General features: G+C 57.2%; 1 protein-coding gene across 4 annotated transcripts in view; it reads right to left on the bottom strand.

Moving 5' to 3' along the window:
• The window catches only part of TNRC18 (trinucleotide repeat containing 18), a 46,998-nt gene extending 26,047 nt beyond the window's left edge, over positions 1-20,951 (bottom strand). Inside the window, exons 1-11 of one of the 4 annotated variants that reach the window (XM_072349025.1) lie at positions 20,647-20,951; positions 18,645-19,074; positions 10,112-10,237; positions 7,552-9,357; positions 5,270-5,372; positions 4,972-5,177; positions 4,653-4,799; positions 4,031-4,215; positions 2,811-3,234; positions 1,361-2,308; positions 578-753 (exon numbers count right to left, since the gene is read on the bottom strand). In XM_072349025.1, the coding sequence (XP_072205126.1) occupies positions 578-753; positions 1,361-2,308; positions 2,811-3,234; positions 4,031-4,215; positions 4,653-4,799; positions 4,972-5,177; positions 5,270-5,372; positions 7,552-9,357; positions 10,112-10,237; positions 18,645-18,846 (4,323 nt within the window). In that variant the 5' untranslated portion in view covers positions 18,847-19,074; positions 20,647-20,951. Of the gene's footprint in view, positions 1-577; positions 754-1,360; positions 2,309-2,810; positions 3,235-4,030; positions 4,216-4,652; positions 4,800-4,971; positions 5,178-5,269; positions 5,373-7,551; positions 9,358-10,111; positions 10,238-18,644; positions 19,355-20,646 lie in introns of those variants that run through there. The other 3 variants (XM_072349027.1, XM_072349028.1, XM_072349026.1) reach the window with 3 other exon arrangements.
• Between the last annotated feature and the right edge of the window lie 319 nt (positions 20,952-21,270).

Here is a 21,270-nt window from a genome sequence, read left to right as displayed (position 1 = left end):
GAGCAGAGTGCTCTTTGCCCCCACCAAGCACAGACCCAGACTGGTATGGGAACAAAACCAGCCAAGCAAAGATGCTCAGTGGCTGGGCATGGATTCAGCTCTGAGGAAGAGCAGCGTCCCTGGGAAATAACCTGCAGAGTGAAATACATCCATGGAGTCTCTTCCCCCTTATTTAAAAACACAGATCAAAATATTCCTGGAACACTTACTTGCTGGCTACAAAACAATTTGTCAGCGTCTCCCATAGGGAAGAGTCAGGAAAGAAAAAGAAAGGAAAAACCCCGCTGCCACTATCTTTACTTATTCTCCCCACCAAAGCAGTAACATATGAGTTCCTGCTGGCTTTGTATTTCAAACGCCACTTCTAGGGCTAGGGAGGGTCCCACTGAGATCAATGGTGTTGATTCACAAACAAGAGAGAATGCTGAATTGCACCATCCCAACTCATGTGCTATTAGGAACACAGAGGGAAGTTCTGCCCAACGCAGAAGGGTGGCACACAGCAGCTGGGAGGGCAAGCAGTGGTGGACAAATGCACTGTGGCTTTTCAGGCTCAGCGACGCTGAGAGCTACTCACAGGCTCATCTTTCTTCTGCATCCAGCTGTACTTTTTGTTGGGATTCAGCTCTCGAGGCAGCCGGATGGTTTTCAGACTTTCCATAAAGGGGGTGGAAAGTACTTCCATGAGCATGTGGGTGCTGGCAGCCAGCAAACTCTCCAGCGTTGGCCGGACAGGGAAACTCTCTGGACCTGCTGGGAAGGACATTAAAAAATGCTAGAGGTTGGTCCTGTGATACTACTCCTCTGGGGGGCACAAGGAAAGGCTCGTGTCCCTTCCCAATCCCTGACAGCTCAAGCAGCCTCTACCCCTACTTGAGAAGTCCCGTTGTACCCCACCATGCTACAGCTTGCAGCTCCCACCACGTCTCATCTCAGGAAGTTACTGAAGGTGAGATCCTTTCAGGACCTGCCAAGCTTTTGGAAAGCATCATCTGGAGCTCCCAGGGCCTCCTGTGCCAAGCCCTGACAGACTGCAGGCTCAGCCCCTGCCAGAAGGGTGTTAACCTGGCAGCCCTCAGCAAGTGGGGCTCCATTTCCACTATGCATACCACGAACTGTCTAGACATGGGGAGGGCCTTCGGAAGGGGGGAGCAGTGCGGCTGCCACGTGCAGCTCAGCCTGCTACAACAAAATCCCCTCCTCAAGCCCCTCCAAAGTGCCTGAAGTTTGGGGCATCACTCCTTGCTGCCTGGCTGAGGCTGCAAGAGATCTCAGCTGGGCCTCTGCTCCTCTGTCCATACAGAGCACAGGCACCCCTGACCCAGCCCAAAGCAGGCCAGACCTCGCTCCCACCACTTACTCTGCATTTCTTGCTTCCGTTTCTCCAGCTCCATCTCTGCAATCTCACTCAGCAAAGTGATCCCTTGCAGGAAGGAGTGCTCCAAGGCCTGCTCAGGTAACACCTCCATCTGCATCTGTGATGGAGTGACGCTGGCAGCAGTCAACAAAGAACAAGCCTGAGGCATTTCTGTGGCAGCCACCAAAGCGTTCATCCCCGCCAGCGGGTCGCCTGGCTTGATGTCCAGAGTTGGGATTTGGCAAGAGATTGCCTCATCAGGGTAGGAGGGCATCTCTGGCCTCTGCTCACTCTCTTCAGGGGGAAGGCTGGGAAAGTCCCTGCCCCGGGGCACATCAGCACCCTGCAGATCTATGGCTACCGAGGCCTCCTCCTGCTGGGGCGTCAAGTCCATCTCAGGTGTCTCGTTCTCGGTGTGCACTAGTGAGCTGTCATAGTCCATGTGCACTGAGCAGGTTTCTGCTCCGCCCTCGTTCTCTGCCTGAGCCTCATCTTTCACCTGGCAAGCAACAACCTGGTAAGGAGGTGGGCAGCTCTGGAGGTCCTCCTGGTCTTGCTCCATAGCACCCAAGCTTTCTCCTTGATGCAACAGCAAATTGCAGCTGTCCACATTCTGCACTGGTACAGCCGCAGTGGTGGCGATGTTCAGAGCCCCCATGTCCTGCTCACAGATGCCCTCTTGGCTTTCCTCCATTTGCACTTCCGATTTCACCCTCTCTTCCAACGACTCCTCTTCTGCTGCAGTTGGGATGGGTTCTAGCATTTTGGACGGAGACAGGTGGATGGGTTTGACCTCGGGGGAAAGCTCCATGTGCTCAGAGCCTTCGGCAGGCAGCGGGACATCGGGAGCCAGGCCGTCTGCATCAGCCGCCGCGGTGGGCTGAAGGAGGTAGGGATAGTGTCTGCCGAAGGAGGGAGGCAAGGACTGGAACGGATATCCCGGGGGGATCTCTGCAAGACATTGGAAGGGACAAGTTGTGACAAGCTCTCCAACGTGGCTTCCCTCATGGAGGCACAGGGATGGGTCCCCTTCGCTTCCATCAACTCACAGCTCTTCCTATTCTCACACAGTGGCTACTTGGGCAGCCCTCTTCTGGCCAAGCTGCCACCCTCTGTCTCAGGCCACAGCACCAGAGACATCCCTCCTGCATATCTCCAGCAACCACAGTGGGATCTGCATCCTGCATTCCTCCTCCCATGGAGATTTCAGTTCGGGAGGAACCAAACCAGACTCAACCCAAGGGAAGAAGAAAGCCCACAGCACCAGGTGCCCCCAGAACCCAGGCAACGATCCCAGCTGACCACAGCACCCTGCTGCCTGCCTCTCCCCTGCCTTTTACACAGGTGCGACATGGTTTCTTTAGGGAAAGGGATGGAAGCAGGAAAGAGTTGAGGAGAAAAAGGGAGGCAAGCACAAACACAATGGGACTCTGTCAAAGCAGGGCTCTCTTACCTTGGAACAAGGCCTGAAACGGACCAGCAGCCTCTTTTTCCAACTCCAGGTCTTTCTTCTCCACAGACTCAGGTGCCTCTTCCTTTGGAGGGATGGCAGGGGCAGGGGGTGGAGAGGCAGGGGGCGGGCTGGAGGGGTGGGAGCTGGGGGTGGCAGGGTAGGAGTAGGCTGGCTGCGAAGGTGGCTCCTCCATCTTTTGGATCACCTCAGCTTTGAGCACAGACACGGGTGAGGCCCTGGGAGAGAGGGGAGGTGGACTCACAGCCTTGCTGTAGGACGTGGAGGCGCTGGGCGACAGCACGGGCGGCTTTCGGTGCACCAGTCCCGGGGCAGTGGAGGACAGGCTCGATTTGGCACTGTCCAGGCTTCGTTTCGTCACCTTCTCTTCCATATCCGCACGCTGTTCGTTTGCCTTCAACCTCTCCTGTGATAAGAACAGAGCAAAACTCAGCACATCTCCACCTGCTCCTGGAAAGCAGCACGGATCTACCACCAAACGAAACCAAATCTTTATCCAACACCAACTGGAACAAAACATGTGCTACCAACTGCAACACCACTTTAAGGCCAATGTGACAGAGGGAGACAGTGATCCTAAACCAACACCTCACAGGCAGAAAGAGTACTGGAATAGAGAAGGGTTAAAGGGCTCAGAGGTAAGAAAGGCCTCCTGGACCTGAACGAAGATCTGATAGGAAGCACTGGCAGAAACAGATGTAGATTCCTTTGGGACTCATCATAAGGCTTTTAATAGCTTTTCTTACGAAGCCCCAAATCCAGAGTCATGGGAAGGGTGTCTCAGCTTTCAAATGCAACCTCCCCCCAAAAAAAAAGTTTCTATTTCTAAGTCTCCAGCTTGGCAAGCACAAATGTAAAGCTAAGGCCTAAAAACAGATGACCACTACAAAAATTAAGTGGGTGCAAAACACATTCAAATGAAAGCTAAAGGTTGCCAAAACCTTCTGGTGAATGGGAGCTGGCTCCAGGACCCAGAGCAATCACTGCCAGCGCTGCAGCTGCTCCTCTGAGCCACTGCAGGAGGTCTGCCTGGAGGTGAGCACGACTGAAAGCACTCAATAAGCAGAGCCATCCCCAGGGGAGGAATCACAGCCATGCCACGGAGCAGCTCTCCTGACACCACTCGGGGTTTCTATGACAAACCCCCTAGACAGCCCAACCTTGGGCTTTCACCTCTAAGCTAGATGCTCTCCAGGACGTACCACAAGCTGAGCACTCCGCTGTAGCTCCATGGCGTGTGCTGCTTGCTGCTGCAGGATGTACAGCTCATGCTGCCGCAGCAGCTGCTGATGGGAGAGGAGCTGGAGCTGATGTGCGTGCTGCAGGGAACTCCGGGTCGGGGGGTACATGGCAGGCCACAGCGGGGGAGCCCGGTCCATCAGCTCTGCTGCAAAACAAGCAAGGTTATAGGATTAAGGGTTGCTCAGGGCAAGGGTCTCTAACCCAATTCAACAGTGAGAGGATGACAAACATCAGGCTATGCAAAAATGCTACCAGAAAGGCAAAGGGGAAAGCATGTCGTCTTTCTCCCCCGCTTCTGAAGCCATCTGACTAGCCGTGCTCTCTCTCAGCCTTGGCTTGCCCATCCTTGGTTGATCCCAAGGGAAAATTCTCCTAACCAGGGAGCCAAACACTATGGGGTTTTCTACAGGGTGAGAAACCGGTCCTAAAGATAACACATCTCCATTTCCAAAGCGCAGTGTAACAAGAAGCAAGCCCATGGCCAACTAGAGCTGGGGCTTCTGCTCCCCCTGGATATGCACATCCCCATTGAGCCAACCCCAAAGCCACTTCCCCTCGTCAGGGACACGCTCACGTCCTTACCAAAGTGCGGCAAGTGCTCACTGGGGATAACGACAAGCTGCCCCGACTGCGGGTCTCTGGCAAACTGGTAGGCAGAAGGGAGGGCCCCTCCCATGGCAGGGGGGAAGCCTGGAGTCATGCCCTGGTGCAGGGACGGATGGCCAAGTCCTGGAAGAAGAAACACCATGATCACAACTGAGGGGATGCACACAAGAAGTCATCTGCTGTTTGATAGCTCCATAAACATCACGTTCCCCTGTGGTCAGAGAGCAGCCTCCCTGGGCACTCAGCAGTGGGTTACATTGCTGTGGGCACCCTGGGGTGCCTCTAGGGCACTCACCGTAGGGGTGGCCGGCCAGCCACATGGAGGGGCTGCCAGTTCGGGGGAGCCAGGGGTGCGCTGCCAAGTGCGAAGCCGGGTCTGTGGACCAGCGCCCGGAGCCCGCCAAGGCCGGACCTCCCGTCACCATCAGGTTGGAGTTCAAACCGTTCGTGGCACAGCCGGAGGGGTGGATCCGAGCGAAATCCACCAGCTCTTTGCTCTCTCTGGTCATGGGGGAGGCAAGGGAGAGAATGAGAGGGTCTGAGTGCTGCAGGAGGACAGGAACACAAGTGCGCGGGGCAGGAACAACTCTCACCTGAGCAGCTTCTCCTGGTCCCTCTCCAGCCGCCCTGCCAGGAGGTGGCCATCCCGGTGACGACCCCTCTCGTCCCCGCAGTCATCTTCAGAGCGGCTGTGCCCTAAGAGACAAACCAGCACCATCGGGGATGAGAAGCTTGGAAAAGCTGTCTGCACAAAGAATCGAGTTCAAGGCCCAGAGGACCGAGTATGGCCGTCTGCATGGCCCCGTTCTTGATAAGAGGGGATCCTGGAAGCACCACCCGCTTGGAAGAGAACAAGATCCAGCTAAACCCTTGCACCAAACCACACGGCTGTGATCAGTGCATCTCATGGGAGAGATCTGAGACACACGAGGAGGCTCCTTAAGCTCGCACAAACTGGGAGCACTGGGTGCGCTCCAAAGCCCTGCCTTCCTGCAGATGCTCATAAAAACATCAGGTTCTGTTCTGCAACCCAGCCCCTTAGAGGCAATCTGCACTCTCTTGCCAACCCATGCAACAGGAAAGGGTCTGGTGAGGCGAGGGTACATATGGCAGATGAGGGCAGGGATCCAAAACAAGGGCTGGCTGTTGGGCTGAGAGAGAGCTCCTCCAGATCACAACAGCTCCCACAAGCACAGCCTGGCAGGGAAGGCAGCAACCTGCACAGCAGCAAACACTGCAACACTCAGCCCTGCCACTCTTATTCACCTAAAGGCTTCAGCTATCTGACTTTGGATATGGTTTTCTGCAGCTTTATCCCTAACTATGTTTTTTACACATGCACTATGTCCCACATTTCCCTGCTGCCCCCATCCATGTAATGGCTGGGTGACCCCTTAAATCCCAGCCCTGGTGTCTGGGTAAGGTTTGGGCACAAGGACACCCCCTAACAGCCAGTCCACCCAGCTGACAAGCAGCTTTTTGAAGGAGGGCCCCGCTGTGTATTTCCTCAAACCCAGACAGCCCGTGGTTTTTCATGCTGTCAGGTCTCCAATTCCCTCAGCTTTTACTGTCAGATGGAATGCAGCAACAAGACAACATCTCTCCCAGCTCCTGTCCCTGGGCTCCTTCCAAGGGCTGCAGGCAAAGATGCTCTCAACACTGGCGCACACCTCTCCCTCCCAGAGGGCCTTCCAAGGTCAGCAGCTGCCCCTCACCTCCCCCCCCATCCCCACTACCTGCGAGCTGCTATTCCCAGCCAGCTCCACCACCCTTTTCTCATCCCCCACACGCACACACGCAGACTTTCTAATTTGTGCCATTCCTCCCCAGCCTCTCTAATGGGACGCTCCTTTAGCCGTACAGACCGACGATTGTTCGGATGGTGAATGATCATTTTGTCCATATATACGAACATGACGCACAGAGCGCATAGAAAAATTCAATCAGTTATGCAGAGAGGAAAGGCTCAGGTCCGTTTCCCTGACAACCAATGCCCAGCACTAAATACTTGCATTTTACTTGCCAAATACTACAGATTAGCCCACTAAAGCCTGCTTTCTCCTTCTTAAAAGGTCTAAACATTCAAGCACCGTCCACTCAGCGCAAGCGAGCTAATGTTATTAGACGAATATCTCCTGGCACACAAAGGGGGGGGGGAGAGCAGCATTTGGGGGGTGAGAGGAGGAGAAAAGCAGTCTTGTTTTCTGTCTGAAAGCCAACTGCATCGCTTAGCAACGGGCCCACAGCCCGGCCAGAATTCAACCCTTGTTTGCAGCCTTTTAGCTGGGCTCAGTAAATTACATTTAACGTTGAGTTGGGAGGGTCTGGGCGATGGAAAGGCAGAACAAGCAGAGCCCTGTGCTGTCCACCACATCCCCAAGCGGCTCCCAAGGGAGAAGGGAGGTGACAGGAATGGGGAGATGTGGGGTTTCTGTTGCCCCCTGCATCCATGGGAGTCAAAGCAATGGAAAGGAGCTGTGCCGGGAGGTAAACAGAGAAGGGAAATGAGGTGCTGGCAATGGGTTCCTTTCCTCCTCACTGCTCACATGGTGGCTGAGCTCCCAGGCTCAGCCAGCAGCCCCCAAACAGGCTCTGGTGGGCTCTGGGCTTTGGCTCAGCGTGGCTGCAGGTGATGGCCCACAGTGGAGCAAAATCACACAGAGCACCGTCCCACCATTCCCAATAGAGTGGGAACAGCTGCAACCACACCCCCAGGGCAGCACAGCACTGGAAGGAAGAGCTCTCACTTTGGCAATGTTTATGACAAAACCTTGGCTGGGAACACGAGGCAAAGGGAGCCGAGAACACCCAATGCAGCCCATCTACCTGCTGCAGATCCACACAGAAAGCCCTAGGGCAGGTGTGGGGAACCCACCTTTGATGCTGCTGAGAGACAGCGAGCGATCCCGGTCCGCCAGGCTGGGCGCCAGCTTGCTGCCGCCGCTGCTGCTGCTGTTGTCCTTCTGCCGGGCCACAGCCACGGCGATGCCGACGGGCAGGTGCCTCACCTCCACCTCACCCTGCGAGCCGATGCTCTCACGGCCGAAGGATTTGGCACTCTCGGGTCTTTCGGGGTCCCTCTTCAGCTGCTTGGCCGGCTGCTGCGTCAGCAGCTGCTGCACTTTGGAGGTGCCCAGCTGCGATGAGTCCAACTTCATGTTACCCAAGCCGCCGAAGGGGCTCTTCTTGCCACAGCTCTGCCGGGATGCAGTCTCCTTGGCAAAGCTGCCGCTGTACTTGATGAGGCTCTGCATGGCCGAGCCTTCGCTGTGGGAGGTGGGGTGCAGGACGTCGGCAGCGCCCCGCGAGCCCACCACCGAAGAACGCGGCAGGCCGCTGGGGTCCAGGTAGACCTTCTTGGCCTCCTCCTCCGCCCGCGTGACGTGGTTGTGCTGCGCCGCCAGCACCGCCATCTGCGTGGTGGCAAAGTTGCCCATCTCAAAGGGTTTCCACTTCTGCTCGGGTGGCTTCAGCTGGCCGTGGTCCAGGTGCTGCCGAGAGGAGTCCAAAGTGCCGTAAACCTTCGCCGCTTCTTTGGAGCTGGATCGCTGGAAGCGCTCTCGCTCGCAGGGACGGTGTTCCGCCTCTGGACTCGATTTCAGCAAGTCCTTGGAGGCCAGGAACTCCCTGCTCTCCGGAGAGCCCAGCCCCGGCCGGTTGAGGAAGGGCTCCGAAGTGACCTGTCTCTTTAGAGCCATGGAGTTGGCCCTGATCACCGAACCCTTTTCCCTCAGGGCCTCCATCCTTTTGGCATCGCTGTGGCAAGAGAAGTCCTGCGAGAGGAGCGCGCGGGAGGCGTCAGCGAGGCAGCGCTCCGGGGGCGACTGCAGCACGCCGGCCTTGCCCAGCTCCTTCTCCTTGGCCTTGTTGTCGCGGGCCTGCGAGGCGATCTGGATGGGCCCACTCCTCTCATCGTAGGCCTCGACCGAAGGCACAAAGGTGGGGGCGATGACTTTGTGCTCCCTTCCCAGCTCCTTGGCCGGCGGGAAGATGGTGTACACGCTGGAATGGACGGGCTGAGGGGGGAAGGTGGCAGCGGGCGCCATTTTGCCCGGCTGCGAGGGATGCGGGGAGGGACAGCTGCAGGAGACGTGCAGAGCACCCACGGAGGGCAGCAGGGTCTCGCCCCGCTTCAGCCGCTCGGCGTGGGCGTGCGCGGAAGGCCTCACGTTCTCATCGTGCCGCGCGGGGTCCTTGTTGCAGCGGTCCTGCTCGGCGCCCAGCACCTTCAGCACGGGATCCCCGCCGCCATTGCAGTTGCTGAGGGATGAGCTCTGCAGCGGGTTCTTGGATTTCGCCTCCCCGCCGCCCCCGCCCCGACTTGGCACGTGCTCAGTGAGAAAAGGTGACAGGCGCTCGCCCGCCTTCGCCGCCTTCTCCACCACGCTCACTTTCCGCTCGCCGTCAGGCTTGGTGTCCTGCGTCAGGTCTACCACGCTGCGGGGCCGCGGCTCCTCCTTGGGCCTGCCCTCCTTCTTGGCGAAGGGCAGGGAGAGCTCAGTCCGGCAGCCCCGCTCCTTCCCGCCGGGCTCTTTCAGGCTCTCCTTCGAGCTCTTGTGCAGCTGCCCCAGCTCCTTCTCCCGCAGCAGAGCGCCCGCTGTGTGGCCGCCTGTGCTCCTCGCGAGGGGCGGCTGTGGGTGCAAGGCCGACTGAGCTGCGTGGCCGGATAGGTAGAACCCATCTGCAAAGCAAAAGCAAACAGGATGGATGACAGCTGCCTCCCACCCTTCAGCCCTACACAGGCTCAAACAGAATCGTTACGGTTACCTCTCAGATCACCAAGTCCGACCCAAACCCATCCCACCACAACACCAAACCACGTCCCCCAGTGCCACATCCACATGGTTCTTCAGCACCTCCAGAGACAGTGACTCCCCCGCCTCCTGGGCAGCACTGTCGGTACATCGCTGCTCCTCCAGAGATGAAATGCTTCCTAATACCCAACCTGAACCTTTCCTGGCACAACTTGAGGACATCACCACTCGTCCTGTCAGTGTTAACTGGGAGCACAGGTCAACCTCCACCTCGACACAGCCTCCTTTCAGGGAGCTGGAGAGAGCAATTCGGTCTCCCACTGAGCCCCCCTCTCCACTGGTCTGAACAATCCCAGCTCCCACAGCTGCTCCCCATGAGACCTGTGCTCCAGATCCTCACTGGACACAGACCGGGGCCTCCATGTCTTTCAGTGAGGGCATCAGGTTGTGAGGATGACCATGCCTGGACCTCCAGGTGGTAGAACCACCCCTAACGCACACTGATGCAAGTGGGGGCTGCAAGGAGGGACCCGGCCAGGTTCCCCACAGCAATGCCACATTCAAGACTTTGGTACTGCAAAAACTGAGGGCTGTTATCACCCTGGGTTATCACAACACCCAGCAGCTCCAGCTGCTGAGCCATCCCCAAAGGAAGGGCCGGACATGCAGAGATGTTCTCACCTTTTTGCGACTCGAAGAGGCTGTGCTGACCCAGCTGGGCCAGCAGCGGGCTGCCAGCACTGGGGGGCTCGAGGTGGCTCAGGGGAATGTAGGACGGGTAGAGCCCATTAGGCAGATGGGAAAAGCCTGCAGGAAGATGGAAACAGAAGAGGGAAAGGTTTCAGCCCAAGCGAAGCACTGTCTGTTGCAGCTGTTGGTCCCCTGCATGCCAGCTGTGGGGACACGCGGCAGCACGGGAAGCACTGCTCAGGTCCCCCATGCACAGCAGCACCCCACAGAGCACCCACTGGTGGGCTGCAAACCCACACAGCCCATCCCAGCACTGGTACCAGCTTTTGAGAGAAGCACAAGTGCACCATCCCCATCAGCTGGTACAAAACAGCACCACACCTACCCAAAACAGCACCTTATCCTGGGGGATGGCAACACTGAGCTGAAAGCCGTCAGAACACCCATCGGCCAACAAGAGAACAGCATGTTCCCAGGTCTGGCTTTTGTCCTGGGCACAGAGTGAGCCCCCAGCATCCTCATGGAAATCAGCAGCATTTCGTAAATGAATAGGCATAATAAAATCAGGAACCAAACAAGCTCTTGGCTGCAGGAAATAATTCTTCTACAATACTGCCACCAAATGGCACCCGGCAACACTGCAAACCCAGCACCGCACAGCACCAGGAACGGGCAGAAGGGGAAGCAGCAATCCAGTCGGTGTCAACATTTAGGAACTGCATAAAAGCCATCAGGAGTCCGAAGGAGCCAGTGGAGCCCTCTGCAAGCTTCTCTGCAGACCTCATCAGCAACAAACCACCCCAAAACCCTACAGTCTCACTGACAGCAAACAGGCAATAATGACGTGTTTCAAACTTCAGGCATTCAGCCGGATCCAAACAAAACCACACCAAAACCAAGAGAGAGAAGTTCAGCCCCTGAAGCTGCACGTGGGGCACCATCTGTGAGAGCCAGTCAATACCGCACGTTATTTAGACAGCCTCATCGGCACCGTTTGCCCTTGCTAAGTGCAAGGGGAGAAGCTGCCGGCTTGCATTCACCCATCCATTCCCTGTCAAAGCCTTCCCAATACAAACACAGCCCCCAAACAACAGCAGAGCACCCCTTCCTCTGCACAGCCCTCTGGCTGCCCCAAGCTTCACACACACCCAAAACCTGCTGCCTGGCAGCCCTGGGCACGTCCTGCAGCACCGGGCACGCAGCAGTGGCCGCAGGCAAGCCGCTTCCTCCTTGCATCTCCGTGCCAGAAAGTGATGCCAAGGGGAGAAACTCGACCGCAGTGAGCAACGCAGCGCTCACCCCAACCATGGGTTCCTGCCAAGGGGAAGGGAGGGGAGAAGAAGAAACCACAGCCATGTGCCCGGGGATGGGGCAGTCGCTGAACCGGCACAAGATGCTTATTGCCCAGGGATGTGCCCAGGGCTCGGCAGGCTGAGTCACGCTCCTGCAGCCTGCTGATGGCATGCGAGGTAGACGTGGGGCGAGGAAGCCACAGGGAGGTGGGAATAGCACCCTTGGGATATCCACTGCCCCTACATTCATCCAGCTCCCCAGTGGTAAAACGTACCCATGTTGCATAGGAGCCGTCAATGAAGCCATCCATCACTATCACTGAGGGCTGCTGTTAGAGGAACCTGATGGGCACAGATGTGTCAACCCCACTGAAAACGTCTTTGGTTCTCCAAAGCGGCAGAGGGGAACAGGCAGGGCCCTGTGACTCACCGCCGAGCGGGGCACGGGCTGATGGGGAGCTGAGATAGCAGCAACCGCAGCGACCACACGCCAGAGCCTCACTTGGGGGAGCGCTGCTGGGGTGCAGCCCTGTGGGGAGCTCAGCCCCACAGTGCCCAGCTTCCAACCACCCAGCAGCACCACCAAGAAGCTGCATCCCCAAAGCACCGGTTGTGTTCAGCTCTCTGGTCCCTGCTGTCAGCCAGGAGGGAAGCACACAGCCCTGACCAGGGGTGATCACAAGGGAAAGCCCTCCTCACTGGAGAAGCCGCAGCCCCATCAGAAGGCCCTGGAAGAGGTGAAGTAATTCTCCCCCGTGGGCCCATCTGTCCGTTATGGGTTTCTGCCAGTGATGAAATATTGCTAACCACCTCGCCCCCTCCCCCAGCACTGTGCTGTGATGCAAGGGGCTGTGGGTCATAAGGTTTATGAGCCCAACACGCTCCCCAGGACTCCTCGATCTGAGCCTACAATCACTGCACATCCCCGATCCCGGTGCCAGCAGCAGCACCCTCCTGGAGGGAACCCTTTTGGGAACCCTCCGCCCCACCTCCCAGCTGCATCCCGCAGCAGCACGGCGGGGGCTGTTTCTCACACACACATTTGCAGCTCACCAACAGCTGAGAGCGAAAATCTCTGCCACCTCCTCCCTGCAGCGACACCCCAGGCACCAGAGCCAGTCTGACTCCATGCCACGCACGAGATAGCAGCGATGCGAGCCCCCAGGGGCTGACACCAAAGCCCTGCATCACATGCACCCAGACTGCTGCACTGTGCCACCAAATCCATCCCTCCCATCCCAAAGCCCAGCCCCACCGTGCCAGCTGCTCCTAATGCACACTTACAGCCTCCACTCTGCCCATGCCCTGAAGGACTCAACCCCTCAAGTCTGACATCCCACCACCACCACGCCGCTTCCCTCCAGCTGCAAAATGCACCTCTTTAAATCAAATCCAGCTTGGCACTCACATCTATTGTTTCTCTATACTTTGCTTTACTCCATGTAGGAACCTCGCTGTCCAGGCTGTTTTATTTTGAAGCAGCTCTTGCTCAATATTTACTACTGCTGGCAGCTGCGTCAGCACCGCAGCACCAGGCGGACCCCCCCCCTCTGCCAGCACCCACTGCTCCCAGCACACGGCCCACCCAGCCCGGAGGATGCAGAGGGCAGGAGGCGTGAGCCAGGCTGCTGGCTCTGTTCTTTCTGGCCGTGTTATGAGCACAGCTCCATGGGGAAGCAGCAACCAGCTTCTGCGCAGCGCGACGTGCCTCCACGGCTCTCTGCCTGCTGGGGCTGGCAGCCCTGGTGTGCTCGGGTGCATGCAGGCTTCACCATGCAGCCCGGGACAGGCACAGCCAGCCCAGTCCCATGCATGCACCCCACATTAATCCCAAAGCACAAAATCAGCCCAAGAGGTGTCAATACTCCTGCATCACCGCCGCTGGTGACAGCAGTCCCCTGCCCGAATCCCCAGCTGCACCACATGCCTCCTGTTTCCTGCTGAATTAAACCCAACACCCTGATGGGCACCACCTCAAACCTCTCCCTGCACAACGTCTCCCTCCAACCGCACCCTCCAGCTCCACGTTCTGCACCCAAACTCTCAGATTCCTCCTTGAAATCCCCAGGAATGAAGCACCTGCTGCCAGCAAGCTGCCCTGCCCAGGATAGCTCCAGCCACCCGGGTGCCACCACTGCCGTAGGAGCCCTGGGGACGGAGCTGTCTTGTATGGGGGCCCTAAGGCCAGCACTGGTCCCACCAGCCATGTGCACGCACAATTTGCATCCGTGCTAAGCAAAGAAACTTCACCCAATGCCTTCCTGTTATTCTCATTTTGTTTTAATTACTCAAAACCAGTGTAGGAGCGGCAAACCATCAAGCCCGGGCTCCTGCACAATTAACCCAGCAACACCCACATGATCGTTATAGCAGAGCTCATTAGGCAGCACCAGGAGAGCCACGGGCACCCAGTGGGGGCCATTACTGCAGCACGGCACAGCACCGGCCCCACATCACCTGCCAGCAGCAATTCCAGCAGCTTCAGAGAGCTCCCAGAGCCACGAGCCGTGCCCTGCAGGCAGCACAGCCTATTTTCAGCCACAATGACTTCAGACCAGGTCACCAGCAGGTTAAATGGGACCGTGCCACGTTATCCGCCCCTCCTTCCCACTGAGAAACCGAACACCACTGCCCAGCCCTGGGCTGAGTGAGTGCCACCTGCACACTGCTGCTGGCTCTGGACAACACGGAGCTGGGAATGCAGTGCTGCATGTCCCTGCAGACACACTGCAATCCCGTAAGCTGCTTTTCCTTATGAACCCAGGCTCCAACGTGCTGTCTGCACCCAGGCTCAACCCTTGTTCAGTCCCTTTTCCATTCCCACATTCTCCTGTACATCGCACACACCACCATCCTGGTCCCCATCCCAACACCAGGAGATAAGTACAGGGGCAAACACCAGAGCGCTGTGCTTTAATTCCCAATGAACAACACAAATCCATATTCGGATTTAAGCCTTTGGACTCCTGACAGATTCCCAACCTGCTCCCGATGCCGCTGGAGCACTACGTGTGTTTCCATCTATGTGTGCACACAACGAAACAAGGAACAGCCACGCAGCTCACGAGCACCTTTTTCTCCCTTCTCTCAACACCGGGCAGGGCACAGCACCCAGCCCTCAAGCCCTGCACACATCAGACAGCAGGCAGCACCACTCCGTCCGCACACAGCCGATGCCATCGCACTGCAGGCAGTCAGAGCCGAATCCCTCTGAACCCCTTCCTTCCTCCCTCCCAAGCAACGCCAGCCGCTTCATTTTATTGGATTTCTTTTTTTTTAATTAAAAGCAATTAAAGCAAATGTATTAAAAGCATATTCCAAACCACAGGGGGTGGTGCTGAAAGGAACGGCGCGGGGGCAGCGATGGATGGAGCGAACCGCCAGCCGCGATCCGCGTTCAGCAGCGGGGGAAGATGGATGGAGGCAGGAGCAGGGAATGCAGACCTGCTCTCCACGGCTGCAGCAAGATTAATTCCCGGCCATTCCCATCCCACCAGCGCCGGGAGCAGCACCGGGACCTTCCCACACCTCATCCTGGGGCAGGGCTTCCCCGGCACCAGGTCACTGGGGCTCTGCCAAGAGCTCGGGGCTGAGGGCACGGCTCTGCAGCAGAGAATGGCTGTTAGGAGCAGGGCTAACGAAGCTGTGTTAATGAAGCACATCTCGGCCAACACTGTGGGTCAGAAGCAGAGCCGTGCACAGCTCAAGGAGTAAGAACCCTAAAATACAGGGCAATGCTACAGGACCTGGCTCTGGGAGAGCCCTTGTGCCCTCTGCAGCCCTACAGCCCAGCCACACCAAGCACTCGGGATGGGGCTGAGGGTGGCACACAGCTCCTGCAGGACAGAAATACCACCCTACAGCCCAACCCACCTTGGCAGGCCGGCTCCCATCCCCAACACACAGCACAAGGTTGCAGAGACCCCCTCCAAAAACAACAAAAAAATTCCTATCCCCCTCATTTCATTCCCAGCACAAACCCAAAGAGACCATCCCCGCCTCACTCCAAACCCCAGAGACCCACAGCAGCATCACCAAGCACTTCGCACACCCCCGGGGTGAGCACCCCATTTCAGGGCTATAAACCACAGCAGAACTCCCCAGAAGCACCACATGGACCCACACCCCCAGCAGGGCTCTGCTGCTCTGCCACCATTCCCAGGACGGCTGCAGCTTTGCTGGCGTGGTAATGCTCCCCTGCAGGATGAGGGAGGGTCTCCTCTTTGCTCCAGGTTAGACTGGGAATCCCATGGCAGAGTTGGACCAGAAGGCAGGAGTGCCCTGATCAATCTCCATGTTTCGCTGTACAGACCCCAACACATCTCCTGTGCAGGCAGGGAAGCACACAAACACCTACACACAGCCCAGCCACACACCCAAGAAGAGCACCCCGAGCCCACGGGGAAAGCAGAGTTTTATTGTTATTACTACACTCTGCTCCTGACTGCAGCCAACCCTCCACAACCCCCCCCAGACACAAGGGCTGCCAAGAACAGCACAAAATGGGGCGGGGAAGGGACAGAGTCGGACACCACCCCCTATGGGGACCAGGCACAGACCCACTCCCCCAGCTCCATCCGCTGCAGCCCAAACCCCACTGCCGCCATCGCCCTCAGCCCATCCCTGGGAAAATACCCCCAGTCCCAGGACAACACCCCCAGCAATGGCCCTCCCCAACAAGCCCCAGGTCGGGGGTTGCCTACATGAAGCCTTTCTGTGGGTACTTATCTTAGGAGGGAGCTGGGATGGCTCCAACACAGCCGCGGGTGGAGGGGGGTCACAGCTGGGGCCGGAGCTGCTCTATTTAAAGGCGCTGGCTGCCGCCTGCCGCCCTTCGGCCCTTGCGCAAGGCTCCCGTCCAAAAAAACAACCCAAATGGAACAACAACAGCAAAGAATAAGGAGGAACACACACAGAGCAACGCCAAACCGATGGGGTTGGGATCCTACACTGATAGACGGATAAATCCCTGCAGCTCAGTGGGAGCGGGATGGGGGTTCAGCGCTTTCCTTGGGTGACAAAGCCGCAGCTGTGCAGGGATGGAGGGGAAGGGGCAGAAATGGTGGTTTGGGGGCAAATAACAACAAAAAAAACCCATCGCGAAGCAACCCAACGCGCACAGCGTCCATCTGGAACACTGCAGATTGAGCTGTATGCAAGGCGGGGGGGGGGGAGGAAAACGCATAAAAAGGGAGCTAAAATATTGATAAAAACAGATTAAAAAGGGGTTAAAATAAAAGGCAAAAGGGAGGAAGCAGGCAGGGCTGCCGGAGGGATGTGCAGCCCTTGGTTTGAGATGTGGGCACTGCGCTCACGGATACGGAGCTGAGCGGACCGGGAGAAAAGCAGAAGGCTGCGGTTGGGAAACGTGCTGCTCTCCTCAGCAGCACACAGCACCACCCCTATGGTCAGAACGGGGGGAGAAAGGGGCAAAAATAGGACGGGAATGGGGACATAAAAAGGGGGGAGGAGAGGGAAAAGCGGGGGGAGAAAGAAAAGGGAGAGGGGGAAGGAAAAAGAGGGAGAAAAGGGGGGAAAATGGGAACGAAAGAAAGGAAGGCAGTAAAGCAAATCCGAAGGGCAAAGTCCCACCGCGCCACGAGAGCGGCGGCTCAAGGGGGGAAAGAGGGAGATGGAGCCCGACGGCCCACGGGGCAAGCAGAGAGATGGGGAAAAAAGCAAAAGGAAAGGGAAAAAAGAGGATATGTTTGTAAATGGCTGGGCGGGTTGGGCGACAGAGAGCAAAAATAAAAGCAAATCGTAACGAAAATAATAAGAATCGGAGGTAACAGGATGGGGGGCAGCCCCACATCGCCGCCTCCCCTCGGCGCTGCCCCCAGCCCGCCCTCCATTCCCCGCTCTGTAAGGGACGGCCCCGCAGCCAACAAGGGATTTTCCACACGGCTGAGATTCCCCGAACTGCGGCCATAAATCGCAGCCATTTTCCCCACATTCCCATCGTTTTCTTTCTTGCATTCCCTGTTCGGTTTTGTTTTAACCCCCCTTCAACCCAAGCAAAGCCTTTAGGAACAGCCGTGCACAGAGCACAGCCCTGACCGGCATCCAGGGCACGGATCTGGGGCTCTGATCACAGCGATCGGGGCTGCGGAGCACACAGCTGGGGTTTACAGCTCCCATATGTGGGACTCCGGAGCACGGATAGCTGGGCTTTAATCCACCAACGTATGGGATCGAAAGCACAAACACTCGACATTCTGGAGCGCTCAATTACAAGGTTAACAGTGTGGATTTGGGGGCTTAAAAAGCACAGATATTTGGGGCTAAAATGTCTATTTTTGGGACTCCGAAGCACACAGATCTGGGCTTGCAGACACGGATCCCTGTGGCTGGGGAGCGCTGAGCTGGGCTCTGAACACAGATCCAAAGCACGGCTATTGGGGGCTCAAAGCACATCGCTTTGGGGTCTCAAGCACAGATATTCCTGCTCTAAACCATTGGGATTTGGGACTGCAGAGTGTGTGTATGTGGGATATAAAGCGTGGAGCTCCGGGACTCGGCAGCAGCAATTTTTGGGGTTAAAAGCACAAATATTCGAGGCTTGAAGGCGCGGGTATCCGGGGTTTAAACTGTGTCTGTGTGGGGCTTAATGCATGAATATTTGGGATCTGAAGCAGATATCTGCGATTCTGAAGCATGTCTATATATATACACACATATATGTATATATATATATATATGGGCTCGGCAGCACAGCTATTTGGGGTTTAAAGCTCACCTATTTGTGGCTCCCAAACACCGGGATCGGCAGGGCAGGATTGCGGGTGTTGGGGTTTTAAAGCACATCTGTCTGGGGTTTAAAAGCTCAAGGATCCGTGCTCTAAAGCACTGATTTTTTTTAGGGTCTAAAACACGGATAATATGGGATTTAAAGCACGGATGCGTGGGGCTGCGAGCCGTGAATATCCGGGACTTCGAAGGGTACATAAATGGGGTTTACAGCACAGAATGCGGGGCTCTAAAACAGATGTATTAGGGAATGGAGAGCGTACATATGCAGGCTCCAAAACACGGCACTTGGGGCTCAAAGCCCTTCTATATTCGGGGCTCAGGATGAAGCGCGTTCGGGGTCGCAACGCGCCGATGTCGGCGCAGCAAAACGCGGCTTTTAAAGCACGTCTACGCGGGGTTTAAAGCCCGGCTACGTCCGACTCGGGTCCAAAGCACGGCTTACGAGGATCCAACCCGGCCACCGCGGTTCGCAGCGCTCTTACCCGGGTGCGCGTGGAGGCCGATGCCCGACGCCAGGAACTTGCCGGGCTGCAGCGCGGCGGGCAGCCCCGCGGCCAGGGGAGCGGAGGGGGGCAGGCGGCCGGCGGCCAGGCGGTGCCCGTCCATGGGCAGCCCCGAAAGCAGCGGCGGGGGGGGGCCGTGCGCCGAGCGGGGGGGGGGCCCGAAGTCTCGGCCATCCATCATCCGCTCGCCGGCTTCCAGGAGTCTCCCGGATCGCTGTCGCCGTTCGTTGCCGTTTTCTCCCCCTCCCTCCCGCCGCCCCCCCCCTTTTTTTTTTTTCCTCTCTCTCTCTCTCTTTTCTTCTGCTTCTGCTGCTTCTTCTCCCCCCAAAAAATCAGATGGTTTTCAAGAACAAGGAGTCCGAGCGTGCCATGGCGCGGTGCAGGGTGCCAGCCCCCGGCTCGGTGCTGCCTGCCGAGAGAGACACAGAACGGGCGGCGGTCAGAACGGGAGAGCGGCCGGCAGAGCCGCCCGGGGAACGGAGCGGAGAGGAAGGGAGGTTTAATAGCGGGGGAAGAAAAGACGAGGAACGTAAAGGAGGAATTAAAGGGGGGGATGGAAGGGGAAAGGGGAGAAAAAAAATAAAAAGAAAAAAAAAAGGAGAATAAAATATAATGGCAATAATGGCGGAGAGAGGAGAGGGAACACAGGGAGAGAAAAGGAAAGAGAAGGTACAGAAGGAGCCCGGTGAAATCTTTCTCCTCCTCTCGGATCATTCCGTACGAACGGCTCCGCTCCGGGGCCGCAGCCGCACGGACGGCCGCAATAAGAGCGAGTCTGTCCGCCCCGCTGGAGCCATCGAACGAGAGACGGGATCCGATGGGGATCGGAGGGAAACAAAGCGGGTGGAAATGGAGAGAAGTAAAGGGGGGAGGGTTGGAAAAGGAGGGGAAAAGTGAAAGATGAGAGGGGAAAGGGGGGGAAATCGGGGGGGAAAAAAGAGGGGAGGAAAAAAGAGGAGGAAAAAAAGAGGGGGAAAAGGGATGGGGGGGAAGGAAAAGAGAGCAAAAATAAAGGAAATAATAAGGAAAAAATGGGGAAGAAAAGGAGAAAAGGGGAAAAAAGGGAAAAAAGGAGAGGAAGGGGGAAGGAAAAAGGAGAAAAAACGGGAAAGGAAAAAAGGTGGAAAAAATGGGGGAAACCGAAGGGGAAAAAAGAGGAAAAAAGGGGGAAAAATTGGGGGGAAAAGGAGAAAAAGGGTTAAAAAGGAAAAAAGGGGAGAAAAGGAGAAAAAGAGGGGAGAAAAATAGGGGAATTATGGAAAAATCGAGGGAGAAGTGGAGAAATGAAAGGAAAAAGGGGAGAAAAGGGAGGAAAGGAGGGAAAGAAAAGGGGGGAATTGGGGAGAAGGAAAAAGGAGGGAAAGAAATGGGATAAAAGGGGAGAAAACAGGAAAAGGGGAGAAAATAGAGGGAGAAAAAGGGAGAAAAACGGAACAGAACGAAAGGAAAAAAGGGGTGGAAATGGGGAAAAAAACGAGGGAAAGAAAAGAGGGGAAAAAGAGGGGGGAGAAAAAAAGGCGAGGGGGGAAAATAGGGGAAGAAATAGGGGAAAACGGGAAAGAAACGAGGGGAAAAAGTCAGATGGGAAACGTGGAAGGAAGAGGGGAGAAGGAAATTAAGGCAGAAAAATGGGAGGCGAAGGAGAGAAATAAGAACGGGGGGAAAAAGAGAAAAGGGAGATGGAAAAGAAGAAAAGGAACGGGTTAAAGGGGAAAAGATCCGAAGTACGGGGAGAAATGGTAAAAAATGGGGGGGAAAAGAAATAAGGAAAAAAAGGAAAAAACAAAAAAAAAGGAAAAAGAGAAAATAAGGGAGAGAAAAAAGTGTCGGGAGAGAGAAAAGGGGGGAGGAAGGTGGGGAAAGAGCTGAAAGAGCGGCGGGACGGAGCGGAGCGAAACGAGACGGGAGCGGAGCGGGACGAGAGCGGGGAACGGCCGGGGAGACAGAGACGGGAACGGCCGGGGAGCCGCTGCGGTCCTACCTGGCGCTCAGGCCGCCTGCTCGCGGCCCATGGCGGCGGCGCGGCGGGCCGGGGCCCGGCGGGAGGTGCGGGAGGTGCGGGCGGCGCGGCGGGCCGGGGCTCAGGGGCGGGGGGGCGGCGGCGGCTCGTTGGCCGCGCCATGGAACGCCGGGCCGGCCCCGCCGAGCGGCATCGGGCGCGTTCCACGACCGCGGCGGCGCAGACGGAGAGCGGGCACGCGCGGCGCTCGGCGGAGCTTAGGGAAAAAAGCGTGGGCAGCGGGAGGGGGAGGGGGCGGCGGTATAAAGGGAGCGGGCGGTATAAAGGGACACGGAGCGCGGGGAGGGGAGCGCGGCGCCGCGCCATGAAACGCGCATTGTTCTCCGCGAGCCGCGCCCCCCCCCACACGGGGGGCGGGATCACGGCTGCTTTCCGCCATCTTATTGGTTGTCCGGCACGCCGCTCAGCCGTGGGTAAACAGGCGGCCGTTTCCAGGCCCCCCCACGCCGCCGCTTTCTGCTCGCACTCGCCGGCCGGGCTGCGCCGTTTCCAGGCTCCCCGCTCGGCCCGTTCCCCCCCTGCGGGCGCTGAGGAGGGAACGGCCGCCGGGCGCTCTCCCACGGCCCCGCCGCGCACAAAGCGCCC

This window comes from Excalfactoria chinensis, chromosome 14 (assembly GCF_039878825.1).
Source record: "Excalfactoria chinensis isolate bCotChi1 chromosome 14, bCotChi1.hap2, whole genome shotgun sequence".
Lineage (NCBI taxonomy): Eukaryota > Metazoa > Chordata > Aves > Galliformes > Phasianidae > Excalfactoria > Excalfactoria chinensis.
The sequence above is the reverse complement of the archived record's forward strand: the minus strand, read 5'-3'. Positions and strand labels throughout refer to the sequence as shown.